The 25,202-nt window shown below is 41.9% G+C and overlaps 1 protein-coding gene across 4 annotated transcripts in view; it reads left to right on the top strand.

The window, feature by feature from the left end:
• Positions 1–16,688, top strand: part of celf5a (cugbp, Elav-like family member 5a) — a 192,454-nt gene extending 175,766 nt beyond the window's left edge. For 2 of the 4 annotated variants that reach the window (XM_008289640.1, XM_008289637.1), the window contains exons 7-11: positions 3,583–3,727; positions 12,177–12,389; positions 12,727–12,813; positions 13,843–13,986; positions 16,561–16,688. In XM_008289640.1, the coding sequence (XP_008287862.1) occupies positions 3,583–3,727; positions 12,177–12,389; positions 12,727–12,813; positions 13,843–13,986; positions 16,561–16,688 (717 nt within the window). Of the gene's footprint in view, positions 1–3,582; positions 3,732–12,176; positions 12,402–12,726; positions 12,814–13,842; positions 13,987–16,560 lie in introns of all 4 variants that reach the window. The other 2 variants (XM_008289638.1, XM_008289639.1) reach the window with 2 other exon arrangements.
• The last annotated feature ends 8,514 nt before the right edge of the window (positions 16,689–25,202 follow it).

Here is a 25,202-nt window from a genome sequence, read left to right as displayed (position 1 = left end):
TTTTTTTTTTTTTTGCATTTAAAGGCACCTCCAGCACCGTGCCCTCTCTCGCCGTCCCCCCTCCACCCTCCTCCCTAAAAGATGCATTAGACTGAGTGTGAGATAGATAAATGAGAGGAGAGAAAATGGTTTAACTTGGTGCTAATAGTGACAGTGTGTGGGTGGGAGAGGGAGGATGATGGCTGTAAACTCACATTAGGAAACATCTCCCCCTGTTGGAGGGACTCACGTTCAAACGCCTGCAACACGGCACACATGAGAAATGATGGGAACAGATTACTGCATCATTTGGCCGTACTGTAAACTGCCCACACACGTACACAGCAGCGGCAGAAGCAGCAGCAGCATGTGCGTGACCTGATTTCACTGTATTATACTTGCGAGGACTAGCCTGCGTGCGTCTAGACACACATGCACACACACACAAAGTGCATCAGAGATGAAAAAAACCTATTAGAATCTTTCCGTGGAAATACAGCCTGCTAGCACGGTGGTAACAAATGAGGCCCTTGAGCTTCGGTCTTCAGTCTTCGGTCTTTTAGTTCACCTCATTGACCCGTTCTCCCCTTCGCTCTCTCATTTTTTCAACCTTTTTCACCCTCTCGCGCTCTCTCTTCCTCCTCCTCCCCCTCCATCACTGGCTGGTTGGGCTATAAGGGGTCACATGTGACAGTGCTGAGAGTCAGCGAGTCACAGAGCAGCGCTACAGAGATAATTGCCATGTGATAAAGAGGTGATTGCCTGCTGGCACCAGGGGAGAGTAATGCCATCAGGTTGCAATAAAAAAGCAGATGTCTGACACTAAATGAATGCTGCTGGAAGCCCGGGCAACTTTCTTTTGCTCCCTTTCATCTCACGCACTTCTCTTTTGTCCCCCTTGTTTCTGTCTGCCTTTTTCTTCTTCCGTCTTCCAAGAGGGAAGAAAAAAAGAGAAAAAAAAAAACAGGGAGAAAAGGGTTGTGTCTGTGATGATGAAGACTCAGTTGTGCTCATTCTCCGCCAGAGACATTTGCTATCTGCTGGAGTAGTGCATAAATAAAGGAACGGGAATGGCTTTTGAATATAATGCCTTTGAAATTTTGAAAAAGAAGAAAAAGGCATATACATATGAAAAGTAAAATGGGATGACTTTGAATATCTCTGTCAACATAACCACTCTGCTTTCTGCTCTTTAGTTTATTTTATTTTTTATCAAAGCCCGTTTGTATTAACCGCCGCATTCCAACATAATTACATGCTTGAGTTTCCAATTTGCTGGATTTTAATTTGGAACGAAGCATCAATGAACACCAGAGTTGTTATCCATGACAATCTGACGGATTGCAATATCTGAGACATTTTGCTTGGGAGAAAGGATGGTGTTCTGGACATGCTACAGTATTTACTATCGCTCCGTTATTACTCCATCCAGGCCTGCAGTTTGTATAAGGTCACGGGATCCACAACGAAAAGGCTCCAGGCTTTTTTAGAATCAGACTAAAGTCCCCGGTGCTGTGAAAGCAAAGCCAGAGAAAAGACAAAAAAAAAAAAGAAGCAGTGAGTGGTGTGACAGTGTATTTATTCTGTAATACCAGCCCAGTCAGACCCTTCATCCTGAAGTCCAACCCCATTCACATCCTAATAGGGGGGCAGTCGCAGCGTTGCCAAAGCACGGGAGCCCCAGAACCTCCAGACCTCTTTGTTTGTTTCTGTGCCACTGCTTTTGTTTAGCTTCTTGTTCCGTTTCCATCTATACCCCCTCCTTTAAAGGCTCAATTCATCTTATTTGGAAAGGAATGGATGATCCCCATTTGTCACGTTGATAAAATTATGCAAATGACAAAAGGCGTTAATAGATAGCGGTGGCAAGGCATGTGGCTAATGGATGAGACGCCAGCGCCGGGCCCTCGGCAGCAGGACAGCCGCTTTCAGGTTACCTGACAGGGGCACTGAGGGAAAATAATTGGCTTTTCCGTTGCAAGGGTCCACATGCAAATACAAGCGGAGTGGCATTCTATACCTCCACTGTCTCACAATGTCGCCATTAGCATTAGCGCCGGTGGCAGAGGAGTTTGATTTCTGTTTATACGAGTCAGTCTCGGGGCCACGGCCATCAGCAGCTCTCCTGACACATACAAGCCATGCAGTATTAAACAGATGCAGAGACGACGGTGGGGGGGGGGGCAAAAGGTTGGTCCAGCTGTGTTTGTATTCCTATACCACACAGGGCTGCATGCCTGATGGGCAGCTACATAAGGCCCCGCAAAAGATTATTGATTCCCCAGATAAACCCACCGGTTCACAAGCTGCAAAAGCCATTGTACAATGATGGATTTTCTTCTGAATTAAGCATTCAGCATGTGGTTTGCACGGGGTAGAATTTAAGCTGAGTGCGGAAGCTCAAATAGTCTCTATCACTCTTCATGCATGTTGTGTGTGGACGGGTGTGTGCGCGAGTGTGTCTTTGTGTGCGAGCGCCGTTCAGAGCAGCGGTGCATGTGAGCATGTCCTATGCATATGAATAAACACTCTGTGGGCTGCATTTGATGGAAAATAGTTCCAGCTCTCTCACTTCCTCACTTCATGCTAAGTAGAAATGCAGAGTGAATGAAAGGCTATTGATTTTATCTCTTTGTAGGATTGTCCAGTGGGTGAAAATCGACTGCCATTTACTGACTAACATACTGTATTACTAACATGGTCTGGAATGTGAGTTTGAAGCTGCGCCTGCTTTCAAAATATTGTTTTTAACGACTCAGGGTTTGGATTCAGTGTCATCTCTACATCTCTGCTTACCAAAGAAGATGTTGTTTGGCTTGAAATGTGTCTCTAAAACAACTTTGCAGCGGAGAAAAAAAAAAAAAAAACTGCGGTCATTTAATGATGTTCTAATCCCAAATGCATTATGTCTGCAAAATGCCTCCTATTTTTGGTTTTTAAAGAAAAAAAAGCAGTCCAGAGAGACGGCTAGTGGTTTCCGACTGAATTATAAAACAAAGCAAATTTTAAACTCGCATGAATGTCAGGCTACAAGCAGCAATCATCACAAATACATCAGAAAAATTAGAGATGAGTCCGGGGAAAAACAGAGTGGGAGACTGTCGGTGGCATTTCTATACAGCCCAAATCGAGTATTGTGAAGTTTGACAATTGTAAAAGAAAAAAAAAAAAAGCATTGCAACTCTGCAAACTTTGCCTGTTCCCTGAGCACGGAGATAATGTGCACATGTCAATGCCTTGATTTGTATGAGCCCAACAGACAGCTATTAAATCGTTTCTGCAGCTGGTGACAGGCTTCCTGCTGGGAGGATAGACAGATTCACTAAACATAGGTTGACAGGCTTCTTTTTTCTTCTCTTTCTTTTATTCCGCTCTACTTTCTCTGTACTTCCCATGCACTATCCATCCATCAACCTCCACATACATCCCTCCCTCTGTTGTACCCTTGCTGTGTTTCTCTCCTGCTCCCCTTCTTTTGTGCGACTCCTTCCTAACTTGCTATATTTTTCATTATCACCCGTCCTCCCCTCCTCACCTCTCTTCCTCTCCTCTCCCTCCGACCATCCTCTCCTCCACCCACCTCTCCGTGTCCCTCTTCTTTAGCTCATGCAGCAGCAGGCAGCCATCATGGCAGCAAGCCACGGAGGTTACCTCACGCCCAGCGTGGCTTTCCCCGCCACGCAGATCCACCAGATGGGGGCGCTCAACATCAACAGCCTCCCACCCACCCCCATGACCCCGGTGTCGGGTGAGTTTCATCAAACCCTGGGTGAGCACTTAGTTTCATTCCCTTTCCTCGTGTGTGTGTGTGTGCGTGTGTGTGTCTTCGTACCATGCCAGTGGGGTCAGCTTGTGTTTTAATAATATTTGTTTGCTGATTTGCGTGCAAGTGTGTGTGTGCAAAGTGAGAATAAAAAAACTGGAGCTGCAGCATGGCCAAAAGAAAGAGTCCCTGCTTACTGGTAATCCAAAATTATTCCTCTGGAGAGAAAGAGAGAGTAAGATGAGGGGGAAAAAAAAAAATACATTCGATGGGATTTGCATGTTTATGTTGTTTGTGAATACTGAAAATATTTGGGGTTACTGTAGTAGCAGCAGCAGAAGAAGGAATATCAATAAGTAAGTTTACAGATAAGGCGCTAATTTCCCCATAGTATTTTGACCTTGCGCTTTGAAGCGCTCGCACATGATCTGCATGCAGTTGGTTTTTGTTTTCCATAACAAACACCTCCTATGCAGATACATTACAGAGGAAAAGGGAAGGACTTTGAAAAACCTATCCGCTGCATAACATTTGCTTATTCAGCAGCGCTTCATTTTTCCTTGAGACAGAGGGAAACTTCAAGATTCTCAACTCGCCAAAAAGCACGAGCCAAAATAAATAATACAGTATCCGAGCCTTTGTTGTTGTGCTCCGCTCACCTGCTTTGTCAACACAGCGGTATTGAGTTTTAAAGGTGATGTCTTTGGTAACTTTAAACCAGTAGGTGCCAGGGAGAGAACCGCCATGTTCTGTTACAAAAATGTTTTTTTGTTGGGTTGAATTAAGGCAGATAAACGCAACCGGACGCTTATAAACCCTTTAATCAAGCCCTTTAATCTCCACCTAAGGCCAAATAAAATGCATGTAAAAGCGAGATAATGGAACATGCCTCGCGCTTTTATGTCTGCGCTGTATCATTTTCAACATCGGGCGATACATCTGGAGAGGAGAGCCATTTGTCAAATATTCACCGTGATGTTTTCGGTGCAAAGTGTGCACTTTTTGGGCGGGCATAATCAATCTGAGACAGTGATTAAAAGTGGAGCTGGGTCTTGCTGAGAAGCTCTTATTTTGATGGGTATAGCACTGACAGGATTGCAATTCAGATCTTTGTGTTCAGCATGCATACCTGTATTTTGCAACACAATAGTGCTGATGAAAGATAGTGCAACTGTACGGCAAGGAACTCAAGCCCGTGTGCGAGGGGGGCGTGTTTGCGTGAGAGGGCTTTGTCCTCCAGTCTGATTGTATTGTTTGTGCCGTTTGTGTATCTCTTTTGAACTGTAGTCTCTCGAAAGCAAAAAAAAAATCATTGCCCGGCTCCAGAGGAAATATTGCTGATTTTAGGTTTTTTTTTTTTGTTAGATATCTGTAAAGGCTTCTGTGTGGAGTCATTTCAGTTTCATATCAGCTGGCAATTGCAGGAACTAACAATTTTGGCTCATAGGCAAAGAATAAATATGTTTATGATGTTGTACAGACAGAGAGAAAGAGAGAGAGAGAGAAAAGTGCCTGTAAGTCTGAATGTGAAGTGCCGCCATTTATCTCCTGTCAGACATGCTTCTATAAGTTCCCATTGACTGATTACCTTTTATTATTGCATGTAATACAGCATTAATCCTTGAGCGAAAGCAGGGTTTTCACAAAGTTTCAAGGACTATCATAAATTTTGAAATGTTTTATTTCCCCCTTTCTTCATTCATTAATCCGAATGTGGCTGCCAGCAGCTGCAGGATGGTAGTTGGAGCTTTGCTGCTTTGGTACACACAGCTACATTCTCTCTCCTTTTTCACACTTGTGGCTATGACTTATTTAGAGTTCATTGAAGGAATACATAACGTTACTGGCAAGGCTGTCTGTATAAGTAGGCCAAGAGACTCTGACACTACTAAGAGACTGTAGGATGTCTGCCACGAGTCAGTGGAATAATTCATTGTAATATCAGAATCTGTTTTTAGGGTCTGGGAGCAGAGTGCTTCTGTGCTTCGACAGAGGTTTAATTTATGCATTTTAGTTGCCTCATCAACCAAATTAGAGCTCAAAACAAATCTATAAATTCTGACATTTGGCAGCTGTGCACAAAAGTATAAAAGGCAGAAAGGTTAATGTCCCCTTTCCTTTCCAAAATGAGAGCGATTCCGTATTGACAGTCACACCGCTGCCTTTCAGGAGTACACGTGAATTAACATAAAGTTCCGATAATGGTTTTAATGGATGAAAAACCTTTCTGATCTCGGGCTAAATGAGTATAACCTCTGCAACATAAAAAAAAACAACCTTGTTTGACAGCAGGCCGGAGTACAAAGAGGCTCAGAGGTTAAGGGTGTTACTCCGAAAACAATGAGACATCCATTTGATCAACAGATGCAAAGCATTTAAGCTTGATGGTGCATAAGCCGTTTGCCAGATGGTTCAGCTGATTAGAGCATGTATCCTTACAATGATGCATGATGATGCTTTTTGAAAATAATGTTCACCAGGTGCCGCTCCGAGTGCCGCGGAAGAAATAAAAGTTAAAGAAAACAAGAGGGGGGGGGAGAGAGGAGAGAGAGATAAAGAGGGTGAGGGAGGAGAGATGTGGATCCCGCTGGGTATATGGGGTGAGGAACACGCAGTGTCAAGGATGCTTTGTTAGGATGTGAGAAGTGTATAATCAAAGTCGCTCTAATGTTCTGTTGCATGGCGTTGCTCGGCGCCGAAGACGTACATGCACAAGTGCATATTACACAAAATATAGTGCAGATGCTCCACAGCCAGAGACAACCCACTTTACAGCCAGCGCTGAATGTGCCACAACATCCCTGCTGGATTCAAACATGGCTACAGCGCTGATGCAGAACGCTGCCACGGTGACAAACACCAGGAAACTAATGAGCTGTTTGACATCGTGATCTTTCTTAATGCCACCTGTCCTCCGTGGCTCCCGTTACATGTCACACAGACTTTATTTTCAAGGACTAATTCTGATACAAACAGATGCTGAGGACGGGAAGGTATCAACTAACCTGCACCTCACTGTGAATCCCAAATATTCACTTCAAGGGTCACATCCAAGTCGTTTGGAACGCGATGTTCAGAGCCAAGATGAAACACCTGGCGAGACGAACACCTGTGCATCTAAACTAATGATTTCTTTTGGACTTCCAAGATGACATTTTTGATTAATGTTATCTTCAAGGGAAAAGGTATCAATTGCACAAGTTGCACAAAAGTCCAGTATCCCTCAAATTCAGTTTCACTTTAAGCCTATTGCATCAGAAGTAAGCAGCTTGTGACAGCCAGAGGTTTCCCTTCACCTGATACGTGCTCTCAGAGCCACGGCTCCGGCCCGGACCAGATCTGATCTGTGTGAGTAAAACTGAGGTTTGCACGAGCAGTGGAGCTTCACAAGCTGCCCAGCTGGCCTGCTCAGGGATCTGAAAGCCAGGCACATTGCTATGGTCAGTGCACCGCATGCATATTAGCCTCAGAAGTGGAACAGACAGCACTAGAGGCTTAGTAATGTGGAAAGTTGCTGTATTTAGTACTAATGGTTGATGATTCAAGTTACAGTCTTTGTCTAATGTCAGCCGATAATAAATTGCAAATGCCTCGGAATGATTGTTGCTGTAAAATGGGGTAAATTAAGAATGTAGGTCACATTTAAATACATTTAGAAGTTAAAATCTTATCTGGCTTCTCACATGGCTCACTGCAGTGTGACAGGGAAATAGGCTGCGTGGTCTGGAAGTGTCTGTGCACGCCGTTATCTGTCCAACACATTACTTTGGAGCCTATTTCTTACTTGAATAGCAGTTTGGAGGAAGCTTCTGTGCAAGAAGGAGAGAGTTCAGTCTAGTTTGGCCACAGAGGACACTGTAAAAAATGACATTTTTAACAGTTTAACTTGTAATTTATTTTAGAAAATGTACTGTTATTTTGCAGAGTTTTGCTGAATTATAGATAATACATGGAAAAGTTGGAGAAAAACAGTGAACTTACATGTTAATCAAGAAAGGCCAGATGTGAAAATAATGTCCGAAAAAAATCCAAATATCCATGGTTTCCTTTTCTTTATCCGTCTTTTACATTTCACCGTAAATTACAAAAAAAAAAAACGGACCATTTAAATCAGCAAAAAAAAAGAATATTTTATAAATGCTTGCCATGATTGAAAACTAAATTCTGTATATTAGGTACTGAAAAATAGTATTGTTTTTTTTGTTTTGTTTATCCCTGATTTGTTAAATTAAAAATATATATTTTCCTAGATACTATCTTAATTAATATCTTGTAAAATTACAGACAAAAAAGTATGAATTTACATGTTAACTGTAAAGAAAGGGGACAAAAGTGTAAATCACATCCACATTAGAAATCTGTATTTTTTTACAAATTGTGATTCATTCTTTGAACATTTGACTGTAAAATTACAAGTTTTTTTTTTTTTTACTGTATTCAAATCTGCAAAAATATTAGTTTTGCAAATGTTTGTCATTAATAGAAAGAAAAAAAAGTATACTAAGTATTTAAAAAAATAGTGTTTTTTGTTAAATTACTCATATTTGTCCTCCTAATTAACCTCCTAATTAATATCTAGTAAAATCACAGGGAAAAAAGTGCTAATTTACATGTTGACTGTAAAATAAATTAATTAATTAAATAAAAAAAACAAAGCTGTAAAAACTGCAAGTTGCAATTTGGTCTTTTATAATGTGTGATTCTAAAAAATATATTGTTTTACTGTATTTAATTTATCAGAAAAAAATATAATTATTTGACAGATATTTGCCGTTATGTTCGCAGTTAGCTTTTGTTTGTATTTTTTTTTAAAATTATTATTATTTATTTAGTCCTTGTGGTACTCTAACGGCCAGATTTTTTATCTTTTTGTGTTTTTTTATTTACAGGATTTCACATTTTACAGTGTGTGCTAGCAGTGCAGTCGCCAACATGCGGCGGTGGGATCCTTCCAATAGTTTTTAAGACTTTTTTTTTTTTTTCTGGGACTCGTCGAGCAGGATAAAAGTGCGTACTGTTGGCGAAGCACACTCCAAAACACTGTGTTCCTCTACAGAGTGTGAGCTGAATCCTCGTGTTCTGTTCCCCTCAAAGCCTCCACTCTCTCCCCTGTCATGGTGGAGATGTTGATTAGGTGATTCAGCAGATGCTAGACGCTGCTTCACCATTAAAGTGCAGATCAAGCTTTGATGGAATCCCTTTTCCTAAAGCACATCGTGGACTTTTTTTTTTATTTATTTGCTTCCCCCCCCCCCACCCCCGGTAGTTATTTAGTCATTTGTTCAGGCTCACTTCCACTTAAGCCGGAGATGTTGTTACACGGCTGCGCAGAGTTGTGTCATCACCCTACAAGTGCAATCTCACAACCATTAACAAGATCATCAGCGGCGATGGAGGAAAATTTGACAAATTAACGCACTAATGCCACCATGCAGAAAATCCCCCAAATTATAGAATAAACGCAGGTGGAGCGCACATCATTGATCTTTGTTGTAGCAGCTACAAGTGCTGTATTTAATAAGCTTAAGGGGAGAGGCTTTATGTATCCAAGAGGCAGCTGTAAATGATACTATTGATAAAACGCATGCATTATGAAAAAAATGTATTTATTGCATGCATTTATATTTCCTGGATTCATTTGGAGGCACATTCATTTTACGTCACAACTGATTTGCTTTTAGAAGTATTTACTTATCTAAAGGGCACCATTCAAAGTCACACCGCTTTTTTTTTTTTTTTCTTCTTGGCCTTTGAAAACGCTGCCCTTCCCATAGCCAGATTTATTATTCACACCAGACAAACATTTTCTCTTTGACTCTAAATGCATCACATTTTAAATCAGTTAGATGAAAGCATCTGTTTTGAGTGCTTATTACTTGCTCCAGCAAAAGACAGTCCTTGTGCTGGTAATGACTGCACTCTCCAGTATGGGTATAGCATTCCTCGTTGATTTGAATGTATAATTAGCATAATAAATACTTCTGTCGCATGTGAAGGCTTCTTTCACGAGGCAATCATCGCGAGGAGCAAATCAACAGTTCCCCGCCCCTCCACCACCCTCCTCTTCTTCTAAGACGAAGCCTGCAAGAATATGAATGTAATTTTTTGCTGCCATAACATACATATATGGATGTGACACACACATATACATAGTGTTTAACGGTGCAGACTTCCTCCTCGCAGTAATAAAGTGCAAGAATATTGATAGTTAAGGGCTCGGCTGTGTGGAATATGTAATCTGCCGTCCCGTAGCTTTGTATTCAGCCACGGCGGAGTGGGGGGGGGGGAAACAACATGTCATTATTACAAGCCGACACACGCCGCACACCCTGACAGCCACATGTATATCTGCGCTCTCGTGTGTGTGTGTGTGTGCATTGTAAACAGGCTATGAATACAATTCTCCGCAATGCAAGAACTATATGTCCACTGAGGTATAAAATGAAAATGTCTTGTTATTTTCTAGTTCAGGATAGTAGGGAATACTTTCACCCCCATTTCGACTGAGGAGGAGGGGGGGGATTTTCAGGGTCCGCTCGTGTTGGATATTGTGGCAGCGAGGATAAAGGTGATGACTGGGCCTACATAAATGCCTTTCCCATGTAATCATTGTTTTAGTGGCCGTGGTGTTATTGTCTTTTCTTATATCCCCATTCTGTGTCTCAATTCATGAGCAACTCAGACACTGCAGTGTTTTTTTTATTCGGTTGAGTTTAGTTATTGTGTAGAAATGTTTCCTCACTCTTTATTACACTTATGATTCTCTTGCTGGTTCCCTGCTGTGACATTTCAGACTCCAATCTGTTGCTTTTCTGTGTTTTTTTTTTCTTCTTTTTACTACTGACCCTTACGTAATTGCATGTAAGAGGTCCACATTACCGCCTCCTACCGCTGCTGCCGTTTCCTACTATGACTACAACCCGCTGCACATACGTGGACTCCCACAGCAGTGCTAAGCCTCGGAAAATGAATTTGCCTGATGATGGAGAGGATGCATTATCTGGTGGTACAGTAGAGTGCGTGTGGCCTGAGCAGACTAGCTGTCTCTAGCCCTCAGAATAGGAGCGGCAGTCTCCTGGGTCCTGGTAGGAGAATGGGCTGAAGCTGCAGTCTAATTCATCACAGCTCCGCAGGAAACAAGCAATCGTGGGGAGGCTTCATAAAAAAAAAGAAAAAAAGAAAGCCAGTGCAAAAGACACAACGGCTCTCACCGGACCGGGGCAATTCCCCTGGTCACTGCAGTTGCCTGCCCGACTGTCTGCCTCCTCATGGCTTAAATGCTGAGACAAGGAGAGGACACAGAAGGAGAGGAAATAAAGGAAAAAGTAGAATCATAGGTGGAGAACAAGGAATAAGTAGACGTGATGCACAGCATATTTAGTATCGCATTAGCGTATGTTTCGTGCAAACTGGATGTGATTGTTTACCCGATCTGAACCAACCACTCACGGGGTGGGAGGTGGGGGGGGTTCCTTATTGAGGTACCAGATTGTTGGGGATATGGCAAGCTGAAGGGTTTCCGTGACAACCTGGGCTTTCTGTCCAATCAGCGTGAGGGTTTCCAGATTGAGAGGTGGTCCTCAGGGGAGCTGTACTTCAGCGAGCTTGGATGCTTTGCCATGGAGAAGCCCTTTTAGAGAGACCATCACAAAGTGAGATTCTGCTCAGAATGGGTACTTTGACTTCCCAGGCATAATTGGAAGCACTTTCTAAAGGAGGGTCCTTTTAAAATGCATTGAATGAAAGAGAACGGGGAGCATCCAATTTCGATTCCACTCATGAACCTTTCTGCAGCTGCCTCTCAGGCATGTACCATATATGTTATGACCCACCCATTTGTCAAACTGCCAACTGTTGTTCTTTTGTCTTGTTTTTTTTTTTATTTTTTTTATATGATGTATAAAAGTGAGAGGCGTCTTTGTGTATTTGCTACCTGCTCGTTCAAGCAAATCTCCCTCTGTAATCTCCTTTTCTATCTAGTCCAGATCTCTTTCTATTTTTTTCATTTTCTCAGAAGTTGCATAGTGGTTTCATCATCTTGAGCAGTAGGAGCCAGCAGGGTATCGCACAAACACTACAGACAGGCTCATTTTTCACAGGTTGACTTCCCCAGCTATCCTGCAGGATGTGTCACGACAAACGCCGGATATGTGACAGACTCGCGTCGCACCCGTGTCCTTGCATTAGAAAGAAGATGCAGTGTAGCTCGTGGCCACCGGCTTTGTGTGTTTAATGTCTGTGTGTGTGTGTGTGTGTGTTGGTGTGCAGCTGCTTTTCTCAGAACCAAATGAAAAAAAAACAAAAAAGCATTTCTATGTGTATCTTAATACGGGTTTGTAGTATCATGTAGAGGCATCCAAAACCAAGTGATCCAGTAACAGTAAACCTTTTTTCTTTTGTTTTGTTTGTTGGTTTGCCCCCCCCCCCTCAGCAGGCCTCAGTTCTCCACCAGCCAACATCACCACCTCCGCCGTGCCCAGCATCGTCACGCCCATCGTCAACGGATTCACCGGCATCCCCCATCAGCCCAACGGACACCCCGCCGTGGAGACGGTGTACACCAACGGCCTGCCGCCCTACTCCACCCAGAGCCCCACCGCTGCTGACACCCTCCAGCAAGCCTTCACCGGTGTACAGCAATACACAGGTGAGAGACGTGGTGGGCGGGTGGGTGGGTGGAGGAAGCCTTGTTTACCGTTCTGCATTCCTGAGTTGTTTTTTTTTGTTGTTGTTGTTTTTTTTTTAACACTCGGTCGTAAATGCTAAATGAGTTGAAGCCACGAGACAATTACTGCGGGGTGTTTACCGTGAGACTGCCAGGCTGCAGATAGTGTAGGACAGCGCCTCAGAACACAGCATCACAGAGCCTTTGATTACACGTGTTGTGCTTGTGTGATCGACCTTAAGCATCCTTGACACCGTTCTCTGTGGGATCCTCTCTCCTCTCTCCTTTCCTTTCCTTCTCCCCTCCTCTCTCTCTGCAGCGATCTACCCAGCCACCACGCTGACTCCCATTGGCCAAACACTGCCCCAACCACCCCAGGTCATCCAGCAGCAGCAGCAGAGAGAAGGTGAGGGTGAGAGAACATTATTACTTTCTACACTTCACACATCTCATCCTCTGTAATGGATATGAAATGGGAAGATGAGCATGAGAGACCGACATTGCTTTCCTTTACGCACCTCATTCTGTGTAATGCATACATAAAAAAAAAAAAAAGAAAATGCATGCGTCTTCTTCTGTGTAATGGATAAATAGGGTGGGATGGCTGAGAAAACAGCGTCTCGTCTTAGGTAATAGATTTATAAAGGAACAATGTTAACACATTCATGCGTGTGTTAAATCTTGAAACTAGGTTATACATTATCAACACAGGCCCGTGTTTTATTTTTTATTTTTTTTCAGAAGAAATAATTAAAGCTTATGTAATGAAATCCCTGGATGTCAGAATAGTGGCGCCGCAACCTAGATGGACAAAATTAATGAAAATGTGGAAAGTACGGTTGTGAGAAAACTGGGGCAGCTTATCTGATATTCAGAGTAACTCGCAATGAGATGATTCTCATTCACACCTACTACGGTTTTACAAAACGCACAACGCGCCCGGGCTGCATTTGAGCTGCGTAATTTGGAGCTAAATCGCATTTAGTGGCAATTAAAGACTATCAGACAAGAAAATAGGATTAAAGGTCACAATAGATGCAGTAAAACCCTCAGTTTTGCACATCGTGTAAGTGGAAGAATCAACTTTTTTTTACGCGTTTTAATCAGAAAAAGAATATTTTTTATCCAATAGAGCTTTGGTGTGAAAGAAAAAGACAGAAGCGCGTACCATTTATTGTATATTTATTGCTATCAAATTCAATTTCACACAGTTTCTGCAAGTAAGGAGCATTTTCAGGTTCTCTCGTTTTAAGAAAAGTGATGTTTTGTGGCTGATAGTGTCACAGATGTCCAAGACAGCTCTTTGTCACTCGTCCTATTACATCATTCAGTCAACATGTAAAGCTGCATGGATGAAAATGACAAATTCACAGCTGTGTCTCCAGTTCACTTTCCTTCAAAAAAACACTCTCTCGCCTCTCTTTGGTGCGTCCAGGTCCGGAGGGTTGCAACCTGTTCATCTACCACCTGCCACAGGAGTTCGGAGACAATGAACTCATGCAGATGTTTTTGCCCTTCGGCACCGTCATCTCCTCTAAGGTTTTCATGGACCGGGCGACCAACCAGAGCAAGTGCTTTGGTGAGTTAGTCACTGCCACCCACTCACACACACAGCTATGAAGACACACACTTGGACTGTAATATAGTAATACATTATGTAATGATGTGTCAGCTTGACCTTTTCTGTACATTTTACTGACTCTTTCTTAGAAAAAAGAAATCGTTTAAAGTTTTTTTTTAAGGTTGCTTTGTTGTTTTTCTGCTTATTTGTTTGTGTGTTCAGAAAGATGCATGACTTGCAGGCCTGCATGCAGATGGCCTGGGCACAGATGAGCAATATGTAAACAGGAGGGAGCAAAAACAAATCATTTTAATGGCTTTTTAAAATAAAATACAGTAAATGCCCAGCAGTGCACTCTTGCACAAACAATTTTTCCTTTTTTTTTTTTTTTTTTTTGCAGTGTGAACTCTTATACTTTTTTTTTTCCAGAATATTCAGACATTTGTGGGTGTTGTGCAAAAACTCACAGCTTAGGTGTGAAGTTTCCTAGTGCAAGTTTTCACAAAAAAAAAAAAAAGAAGTTTTTATTTATTATTTTTCAAACCGTTTACTCGTGTGTGTGTGTGTGTGAGAAATGCCATTTTTTTTTCAAATGCTGTTGGCTCTGATGACATTTGACAGCACACAGACACACAGAGGCTGGAATGATTTATTTATTTTTTATTTTTTTTATACCCCTGACAGACTGACCTGAATTTGCATCTTGATGACTGTTGTGTTTCAGCGTCAGCGCTGTTGAGAAAGAAAAAAAAAAAGGCAGAAAAAAATGCGCTGAGTACATTGTAGCCAAACTAGCCATGATGCAGGTCGATCAGACCGCATGTCCTTGTTTCTGTTTGGCAGCCGTGTGACCTGGAAACCTTGAAGTGCTGCATCAGCATCCTCATCACCGTTCTGTAACCCCAATATCTGTCAATACCCTCGCTGCTGAGGCTGATTCACACACCTCCACGCCTCCTGTCCCATTTAGCTCCGTCAGCCTGCGCGCACACACACACACACACACACACACACACACACACACAGCAAGCAGCCCCGGGGCTTATAAAAACTTTGAGGAGGCAGGCGGTAATGGTTGAGGGGAAAAGAAGGCAAAGGACAATTATGGATCAGCATTTGTTTTCACTTCGGGGAACCACAGAACCCTGGGCAAAATTGATCAGCAGCTCCGTCTCCCTGGGGGGATTTAATAACATATAAATTCATGAAAGAAGAGCTATTTGCAGTATTGACTTATACACTATGCATTTACAACATAATGTTAGGCCTGGGGAAGGAGGGAGCACACTGGTGTAATTAATCTGGAGAGGAGAAAGAGGGGATAAACTTAGATTGATGAGGTGCAAAAGACAAGGAAACAGGGAGAAAGAGAGAAAGCACATGTGCAATCTGTGACAGGGCCGAGCGCAGGGCTTAGAGCTCAAAGCCGGCATCTTCTTCCCCATCTCATCTCCGCTCCCATCCTAAATGTGTTAACCTGATGTCGGGCTACGAGGTCACCTCCTTTCCTTACTTTCTTCAGACTCCCACGTTCAATCCCCTCCCTCCCTCCCTCCCCACTCGCCGCCCAGCTTTTGCCATAATGGGCCAAACCCGAGCCAAGCAGGCCAGGCAGACTCAGTCCCAGGTGGCCGTGGACGTGGAGAGGCTCCTGCTGTTTTTCATGGGTCATCAACTGTTCCTAATGACACCACAGACACAGGGGAGCGCATCAAGCGGAGACACACTCCACTGCAGTTTCTGGTCACTGAATTCTCAAGGCTTTATTTTTTACACATGACGGAAACAGGATGTTCAGCATAGGTTTGAGGAGGGATTTATCTCGGTGGAGACGCACTGAGGTGGTTTTTGTGTCCGCGTGAGGCCTAATGATGAGCTCGTGTTTTGATCAAACTACTTCATGCAATGACTTGTCCTGAGACGATTTCTTATTTTGCATTTTTCACGTCAGAAACCAAAAATTACATTATTTCATCCAAACCAGTAATCGATCAGACTGATCACAACTGGTCTGTGTCATTTCTACAGAAGGCACCTGCATGCAGTAAAACATGCAGCTTTTGCCAATATTCATGCCTGAGCTCACGATGCAGTGTTTCCATTTGTAGTTAACATTACATTACTTTACTACACTATCTAAAATCAGCACTCGCATCCTTCTAATCCTGAAGAATTCTGGACATGCTCCTCTTGAAATCCCATCTCTTCCAGATAAAAAAAAAACAGGACACAACATGGGGAACGTGACCCCCTATGAGAGTAATGGACTCAAACATCCAGGTGTACAACACTATTGTGGGCATATTAGTGAAAAGTTCTCTTTAAAAATCAGCTTGATGGCCGACTGTCACCGGCGCTGAGCAGGTGCTAAGCAGCCCAGAGGCTCTTCCTGCCTCAACAACGCCATCTAGACTCATTAAAGTGACAGACAGGACATGATGATTGAGCCACTTGGAGATATTTGTTTATGCTGTATGATTAACCTTCTGACTGAGTAATTTGCATTAAAGAGCATCTTTAAGCATCAATTCTCACCTTAAAGCTCGTTCAGGTGCCGTATCCTCTTAATGAACCCGTTCGTTTCGCTCGCAGGTTTCGTGAGCTTCGACAACCCGGCTAGTGCACAGGCAGCTATTCAAGCCATGAATGGCTTTCAGATTGGGATGAAGAGGTTGAAAGTCCAGCTAAAGAGACCGAAGGATGCCAGCCGCCCTTACTGACACAGCCTACCTTCAGTATTCATTGCAGCAGCACAGGTGAGCCCAAGAAAAAGACAAGAAAAAAGAAGATGCTGTCATTGTTTCAACACTTAGCTCTTCACTGTTGTTTCTGCTCAAGAGTTAACTCAAGATAGTCTGAATTTAAGAGCTTTAAGAGTCACTGGATGTAGGACTCAAACCTTAAAGGCTGTCCTGCAGAAATATAGAAATTATAAGAGGTTGATTTCATATGCGGCACAGCAGGCATATTAATTATGGGAAAATCTGTCATCATTGTGATTGACAAAGATTGATTGGTGTGCCAGCGTGGGTTAGCTCTCTCCAGACCATTACACTGATATAATAGAGCCATATTGAACTATCCAAAGTGTAAAGAAAATGGATCTGTGGATTGACAGTTTAATGAGCAGTGAGATTTGAAATTGCCTTCTTTTTTTTTCTCTCCCCTCCTTCTTCTTCTTCTTCTTCTTCTTCTCTCCAGGTTTTAGAGGACACGTGAAGAGATATCTCGGAGGAGTTAAACTTTTTTTTCTTTGAAAGCAAAATATGTTTTAAAAAAAATCAACACGTAAGGAATTTTTTGAAGACATATCAGCATTTACTTATGAAGATATAGGTTACGGCAGAAAAGGAAGATGCGAAAGAAAGAAATGAAGAAGAAGAAGAAGAAGAAGAGGAGGAGGAAGGAGGAGGAGGCGCTTCACCGGGGGACGTAACAGTAACAGATGGCACAGTGCAAAGAAAGACGAAGACGAAGAAGAAGAAGAAGAAGAAAAAAAAAACTGAAAAAAGATGTGATGAGACTGAACAACAGAACTTTTTTTCTTGTTGAGACTTGAATTGTTAATTAAGCAACAAACTAACAAACAAAAAAGCAGCAACAACAAATAGATTTCTATATACATATTATATACACATATATATATAAGGAAAGAGGCGCTTGTGGCTTTTACTGTACTGGACAAATGAGGGTTAAAACTTGAAGATCAAAAAAAAAAAGCAGTGGAAAAAAAGAAGCTATTCTATACGTCCACTGACAGACTTTCTTTCTCTTTCCCTCTTTCTCTTATTCTCTCACCGTCTCTCTCAGCAAGCGCAGAACTATGACTCTTGGAGGTCACTGAGGTTTCCATTAGCAACAGTAGAACTGCAAATCTTTCACCCCTAAGGGACCAAAGGACCAAACATTTTTATTGTTCTGAACAGTAATATATAGTATTAATGATACTAATACTACAAACTACTACTAATAATATTACAAGTTAAACTTAAGAAGAAATACTAGCTTCAGGTTGAAAAAAAAAAAAAAAAAGAGCAAAGGGGTTTTTTTTTTTAATTTCTTTTTTCCTTTTACATTTATAGCTACTGGGTTTGAGAATATTAAAAACAAAACAGAAAAATGTATAAAAAAAAAAATAAAGCTATACTATTTTAGTGGCGTAGATTATATGGGTTAGACATTGTTTCGGGCATGTTCAGATATGTTCTTTTGCCGCTCATTACTCCATCGCTGCATTTCATCTCGGAGGTGTGATCTGTCTGTGTTATTGTGTCGGAAGGAGGAGAGAAACAGTCCCGTAGTGCCAAAAAGTGACACAGTAACACCTTCTCCAAGCAAACATCAAAGAGCCACAGTGCGCTAACGCTGTCCTCCGTCGCAGTTCCATAATTGATCGTCGTCGCGAGTCATTCCATGTCATCATTAAAGCCTTGATAGTACAGATAATCTGACCATAAAGCACTGTGGTAAAAGTGCCACCCGGCTGAGCTGGAGACGCAGCAGTAAAATAAGAAGAAGAAGAAAAAAAAAAAAGAAAAACAGCACAGCATCTGTAACTGCTTAATAAAATATACAAATGAGCCTGACAGCAGTTGTAAAAAAAATTTCCATCGGTGTGTCACAGTGGTCCCTGCCGGGTCGTGCCCTCTCCCCACTGCCAAGCTCCTCCAGCTGCTCTCAGCAGGCGAGGGCTGACTCCCCTACTCCTCCTCCTTTTCTCTCCCTTTCTCTCTCTTTTCCTCACCTCCAAGTGCCAGCATATCTCTCTCTTAATAGGGACCATCAGTTCACAGGGGCCCCAAAGCTAACCCACAGCATAATTAGGGTAATGATAATATTGATCAGATGGGGGGGAGCAGCACCGGAGGGCAAGAGATGCACAATCAATCGCGCATTGGCATTTTGAATGAATTGACTGAGTGACAGAGTTCATTTTTCTCTCAGCGGTTGGATCTTTTTTTTTTCCTCTCTCTTATACTGTCATTCATAGACTCCCAAATCTAGGGGAAGGCAAGCACGTCCTGGAGGCACTTAAATCTACAGCGTTATGGCAAAGAAACTTCAGAAGGTTCATGTGGCTGCTACAAGATCTGTATATAGAGTTTAGAGTAGATTGTACAAGTTCTTCAGTGAAGAGCAGCTGTATATATTTTTTTTCTTTTTCTTTTTCTGAAGGGTATAATAGCACAGTAAGAGCTTGTACACAGTGAGAAGCAGCCTGGCATTACCAGCCTTAGGAGGTCAAATTAAGAGCAAAATGATCCATCAATTAGACAGCAGCAGGCCTGTAAGTGTAGCTGCTACAGCTGCTGCTGCTTCAACAAGACGACAGCTTACCATTAGCGCCGGTCACACATGGCTCCTGTACCGTGTGGTCACGACACATCACGCCATATAAGATGTGATTAATGAACTAAACCAGTGTCATCTGTAGGGATGTTTTTTTTTTTTACAAAGAGACACACGTTTCGAGATGAAATACATTTTTTCATGCTTTTTTTTTTTTTTACTGAATCACCTTTATTTTTTAAATCATTTCTGATTTGTTGTGTTTTAATTAGTTTTTTTTTTTTTTTCAAAATGCCATTCATTGACTCAGTTTGCTCTCTGAAGCATCTTTCCCCTCAGGACTCTGTGAGACCTCAGCGCTCTGATCATCGCTGTGAACTTTAGACACATCAGTGCTTCAGACATCGAATCACACAATGCTATCCCATCCCCAGAAGCAGAATCTTCACATAGCACGACTACTCTGCCTCTGTAGTCTGGTACAACAAACGTTTCCTCCACTACGACTCTCCAGATCCTGATGACTGTATACCTTTTGTTTAATGGTACTTTTGCTCAGCCATTCTTTTTTTTTTTTATATTATTTTTTGTGTGACTGCTGGTTTACCGGATCAGTATTATTAGAAATGAGGTGCATAGTTTTCAATAGGTCTAAATGTTACCCTCATTCACTGTATGTTGTTCTGTCGTCAGCAGCATTCAGACGCTGCGAGAAGAAATGTTTAAAAATGCCTTTTCTCATCATGAATTGCCAAATTATGCAAGCATATCCACTGCATTTCCTCATCAGACTTCAAATGTGTGCCAGATTTCCTTAAGAATCCAGTCTTATGAAGTCAAATATTTCATTTTGTGATACAAGTAGAACGTCGTAGGAAGAGGGTCAGTTTCGGGCTGTAATGATATACAATATAAATTTCCAGTGAAAAGGTTAGATTTCTTATATATTCGCCAGAAGACAGCTTCTTTCCCCTAGCGAGTTACTCTTAGATTTCTCTCTTCTGTCAGGGGCCAAGCAGCTTTAGGAAGCTGCGATATATGCCCTCCTTTCCCCAGGCCATGGAGGGCCTTATAAACCCAGTCAAAAAATCTTTTCTTATGGGATTTCTACCAGGGGAGCTTTTTCTTCTTCTTCTTCTTTTTTTTTCTAAATTATTAAAATCAAATTAAATTTGGCCTTCACAACAGCTTGGGTAATGCAAATTAAAGATGCCAGCTGTGGCTGAAATGTAATGAGTTTGAAAGTTCATTTTATTCTCCCCTTCCCCCCCTAAAAAAACAAAAAAAAAAACAAATTTGATCGAATGCAATTAGGACGGTGAAGCTTTATGGGCGGAGACAGCCTGATTGAGTTTGCAGTTGTATATGTGGTGCATATACCTACATATCTATGATAAGAAAAAAACTGGTGATGAAATGCTGAAATAATTCAATGAGCTGTTTTTGATTTACTGAAAAGGAAAGAAAATGGCAGAAATGGACCCTGTTGTGTTGAGCAGCGTGTGGTTGAGCTAAAGTCAACATTATTTTCACTCTTACATCCATTTTTTTTTTTTTTTTTACATGTTTGTCATGCTACCATGGTGCCCTTTCAATCTCTGAGCATGCTCAATGGGGGGCCGGGAGGGTTAAAGATTATGATTATGGTACTACTCGTATTAACAATATGATTCTTTAACTATGGTTTGAATGCTAAGGATAGTAGCTTATTATAAATATGAAATCTGTATATTATGGAAAATCAGCACAGGACCTTTCTTTGGGTACATATAGGTTTAGGGGGTTCGAAATGGGGCAAGGGGTGAGGGGTGGGGTGGGGAGGGGGGAAGGGTTTTCGCTTTATAAAGATGTTAAACTTTCTGGTTTCTCAGCACAAAAAGCATACAAAAACATAGAAACAGCAGTACGGAGTCTGTGAGTAGACTTTACTGAACATACAGGGCGCAAAAAGAGGAATCTCAGTACTATTCCTTAAAACCGGAGGAGAAAAATGCTGTTTACAGGTAGTATTGTTTTTCCTTTCTTTTCTTTCTTTTTTTATTTTTAAAAAGGAGAGCGCCACCTGTTTTTGTGGCAGCGTCAGTACAGCATGGATTAACTGACAGGGAAAGCAGTATCTTTTTATATATATATGAAAAAAAAAAAACTTGAAAAAAAAAAAACAAAAACAAACAAACTATGTGTTCTGTATTAGCCTGAGAAACCAAACATTTTTTCCCCCCCTGTTGAAAATTTCTTAATACTTGCTGCTTAGATTCTCTTCATATTAATGATTGATGATTTAATAATTTTATAATTATCAGGTCAAGTATGTTAACTTGATGTTTATTTATTTACCTATTTATTTCACTTTATTTATTTATTTATGATTTATTTATTATTTCGCCAACTTATTTTTTTGTTTTCTTTACTTTCTGGTTATGGTAAGATAAAGATATGTATCAAAAAGAAATGCTTATTGGGGCTTTTCTCTCTTTCTCTCCTTTTTTCCAATTTTACAATAAAAATTCAAACTGGGTGTTCTGGTTTCTGTTGCATGCCAGTGCTGAGCCGCAGTGCAAAGAGAGGGGGAGTCGTTGCACAAGGAATCGCTCTCCGGGACATTGAAAGTTTACAGGATTTAGACCTCTTCCAGCTCGCCAACCTCCGAGGCCTGCTACCGACACCTTCTCCACGTTGACTGATGAAGCTGTGATAATTGTGTAATAGCCGCCTATTAAGGATAAACAGGGTTGCATCCTTTTTACTCTCCATATTTTGTGGTGGAAACATTAGACGTGAGGCAATTTTCTGCAGCTCTCTCACACCAGGAGCTGGAGGACTGTGGGATTCATCATGAAAAAAGCTCTGGTGGTGAAAACGCAGCCATTTAATACTCATATGGAAACTCAGCGGTGCAGCGTAAAGGATGATTTTGATTATCTGTCAGCGCGGAGACTGAAGGCTTTAGCAGTTAGCGGGTCACCTGATGCTGCTCTGCTGCAGGGAGACTGGAACCGAAAAGGACGTATGATGGGAACAGAATACCAAAAAATAAAGCTGCACATGAAACGTCGTTTCTGCAGGCACTTCTCAGTCGGGAGGTGTCACAGGAGAAAGACGGGGGAACAAATAGCATTACCATTTTGACAAGCAGAAAGCAATAAGTTGATATAAGCAAGGCATTGAGTATCAGTCAAGTTTACAAAACTGTTGCACCGCTTTGATGCCAGCAGCCGAATCTGATGCAACATCTGTCGACAGCTGAATTGCCTCTCCACATATATCTTGTAATCACCATCTTCATACATCAGGAGTCACTGGAACAAAGGAAGCTTAGACACTACATTTTTGAAGAGCAGCGACAGATATGGTGGGGGGGGGGAAATGGGAGGGACAAAAAAAAGTAGAGCCACTGGCTCATGAAATAAATTGTCCCAATTACAATAAAGTGTGGCTCTTGGTCAGTGTGCACGGCAGGCAGTTCATCTTTATTACAATCAGTTAATGAAAATCAATCCCCCTCCTGATAAACTCTTATCTCCACGGCCTTTGCGCACCCCTCGTGCCGGGAGATAATAAATTAGGGTAATATTGCCTTTGATGAGGGAGTGAATTGCAAATTATTGTAACTTTCCAAGATTTATGATGCAGATGCTTAATTTCCGAGCTAGGTTTTTCAGGGCGTCAGGGTGCCGGGGGGCCATTTGTTAAAAGTTTGGTGACATAGGCTCGTTAATAAAAATACACACTCAGACAACCAGGTGTTCTCAGCTGTTCTCTACTGTTACAGTAGCAGAGAGAGAGAGAAGAAGAAAAAACACGCTGCTGAACCTGCAGGAAGCTTGTAGGAGATTTTTGGGTTTTTTTTCTCTCAGATTTTCACCTATAACAGAGAATACATATGAAGAGGCAAGAAACCCAGGAGATGCAATGTGTTTACTAAAGTAGGACTGCCAATCATAGCATCCCCCCCCACCCACCCCACCCCACACAACCCCTCCCCATCTCTATCACACAAGCCAGGAGTGTATGATTTGATATGTAGGTCAATACCCATTCTGCAGTGAGCCAGTGGGTGAGATATGTCTAGTTGCTCGCTGTCACTCTGATTATTGAGGAGACACAGAAAGATTGAGTTGGTCAGGTATGAGAGAGCCTGCCGTATGAGATAGCTGTATAATCGCCGCGACCGGGACACTGGAAAGCGCACACACACATTCATGCACGCAAACACACACACAAAAAAAAGAGTAACTTCTCGCTCTTTGTTCTGCAGCAGTGACCCGAGTAACAGGGTGCAATGTGTGTGTACGTTGGACGTCTTCTCGCCGGCGCGACAATCAGACTGGTGAGTGCATCATTAAGCAAAACGCTTCGGCGACAGAAGGTTAGGGTTACGAGTCATCAGCGACTGCAGGAATGATGCAAGGTGATGGTTTAAGGAGCAAACACGAGCTGAATGAGTTTACGGACCAACATCTTATGCATCATTTAGCGTCAATAAATCAAGAAAGAATCCAGCAAAGCTCCTGGTGGAAGATGTTTCCTTGTGTTACAGTCATCCTCTAAAAAAAAATACCTGCTAATGATGTTTTCTTTCTTGGTAAATTAGGAGAAAATTGCACGCGAGGCTTCCGGTCTCCTTACCTTAAATACCAATATCGAAGTAATTTGAAGCCACCTAATGCTCCCAACACTTGATCATCTCATGATAGAGAAACGTCTCCTCATCAAGGCCACCTCATTTATGTCTAAGGAACATCCCGCATTAAGACAGCCATCAATCTATCCATTATCAATCAAGGAGAGGACTCACACACCACTATCTATTTATCTTGCCAAGTGCTCTATTAATATCAAATTAATTTCCCCATTGAGAGTATCAATCACTCAAGCAGTTTTTTCTCAACTCATTAGCTTGGTAATTGTCCTTGTTTACGGGGGAAAGTCAAGACAGGATGGCTCAAAGAGGGTGGACAAGCAATCCTCACAGGCTTGAGCGATTTCCTGCAAACCTCCGGCTACATCCTCTAAAGTCGATCAAGAAGATTCGACTTCCTGTCCAAATTGGAAGTTTTCACCGTCAAGAAATATTTTAAATGTTCACAAGTTGTCAAGAAGCTCGCCACCTTTCAGGAGACTCTCACGTCGGGTGATTGTGTAAGGCATAAAGCCTGACAGCGCTGTCGGGTGGCCGCATCTCAACGGACGACATAAATCACAAACCGGGCTCGAAGCTTTTTAGCCCTGTTCAAAAATGGTAAAATGGAAGGGCACGCAAACAGTGGGAGTGTCATCATCTCAGTTTACCACCAGGTTGAAGTCATACATTGAGGAAAAAACATGCTTAGATGATGGCAAGGAAGCAAGGGAGTCCAACATTCAAATTCCTACATAAGTAAAACTACAAACGCGTTATTAGTGTTGTGGAGGCTAAGCTAGTTGTCATTACTTTAAGTATATTCTGGCGGTTTGGTCCAGCAGTTTCTACTATTGACACAAACACAAAAAACTTCGAAACTGTGATATTGTCGTACATGAAGCTCAGGGAAAAAAAAGCTCAGAGTGGTTTGTTTTATTGTGTAAGATCTGAGTTTGTCGTCTCTGCAGAGAGAAATAACAGATTTTTCTTTTTAACGCGTAGATAAGTTTTCTAATGTTTTACCGCCAAACAGCCACTTGGTCCAACTATGATGATTGATCACGCTAATAAATGAATGTAGATGATGAAAAATCGAATAAACTATTGCAGATATAAACTTGTAGACAGGTGGCTGACATTTCCCACCATAACAGTAAATGGAGTATCATTGGGTTTTGGGAATAGCATGGGAATGATGCAGGTTTAGTGGTTGAAGATGTTTATTATGTTAAAGTATCTGGAGTATCTTTATCTATATGACACATGTGAAGGAGTAAAACGTAATTAAAGCCGCAAGCGGCGATGGACGGGTCCTCGCCCT

This window comes from Stegastes partitus, unplaced genomic scaffold, assembly GCF_000690725.1.
Source record: "Stegastes partitus isolate 25-593 unplaced genomic scaffold, Stegastes_partitus-1.0.2 Scaffold627, whole genome shotgun sequence".
In the NCBI taxonomy this organism is placed as follows: Eukaryota; Metazoa; Chordata; class Actinopteri; family Pomacentridae; genus Stegastes; species Stegastes partitus.
The sequence above is the reverse complement of the archived record's forward strand: the minus strand, read 5'-3'. Positions and strand labels throughout refer to the sequence as shown.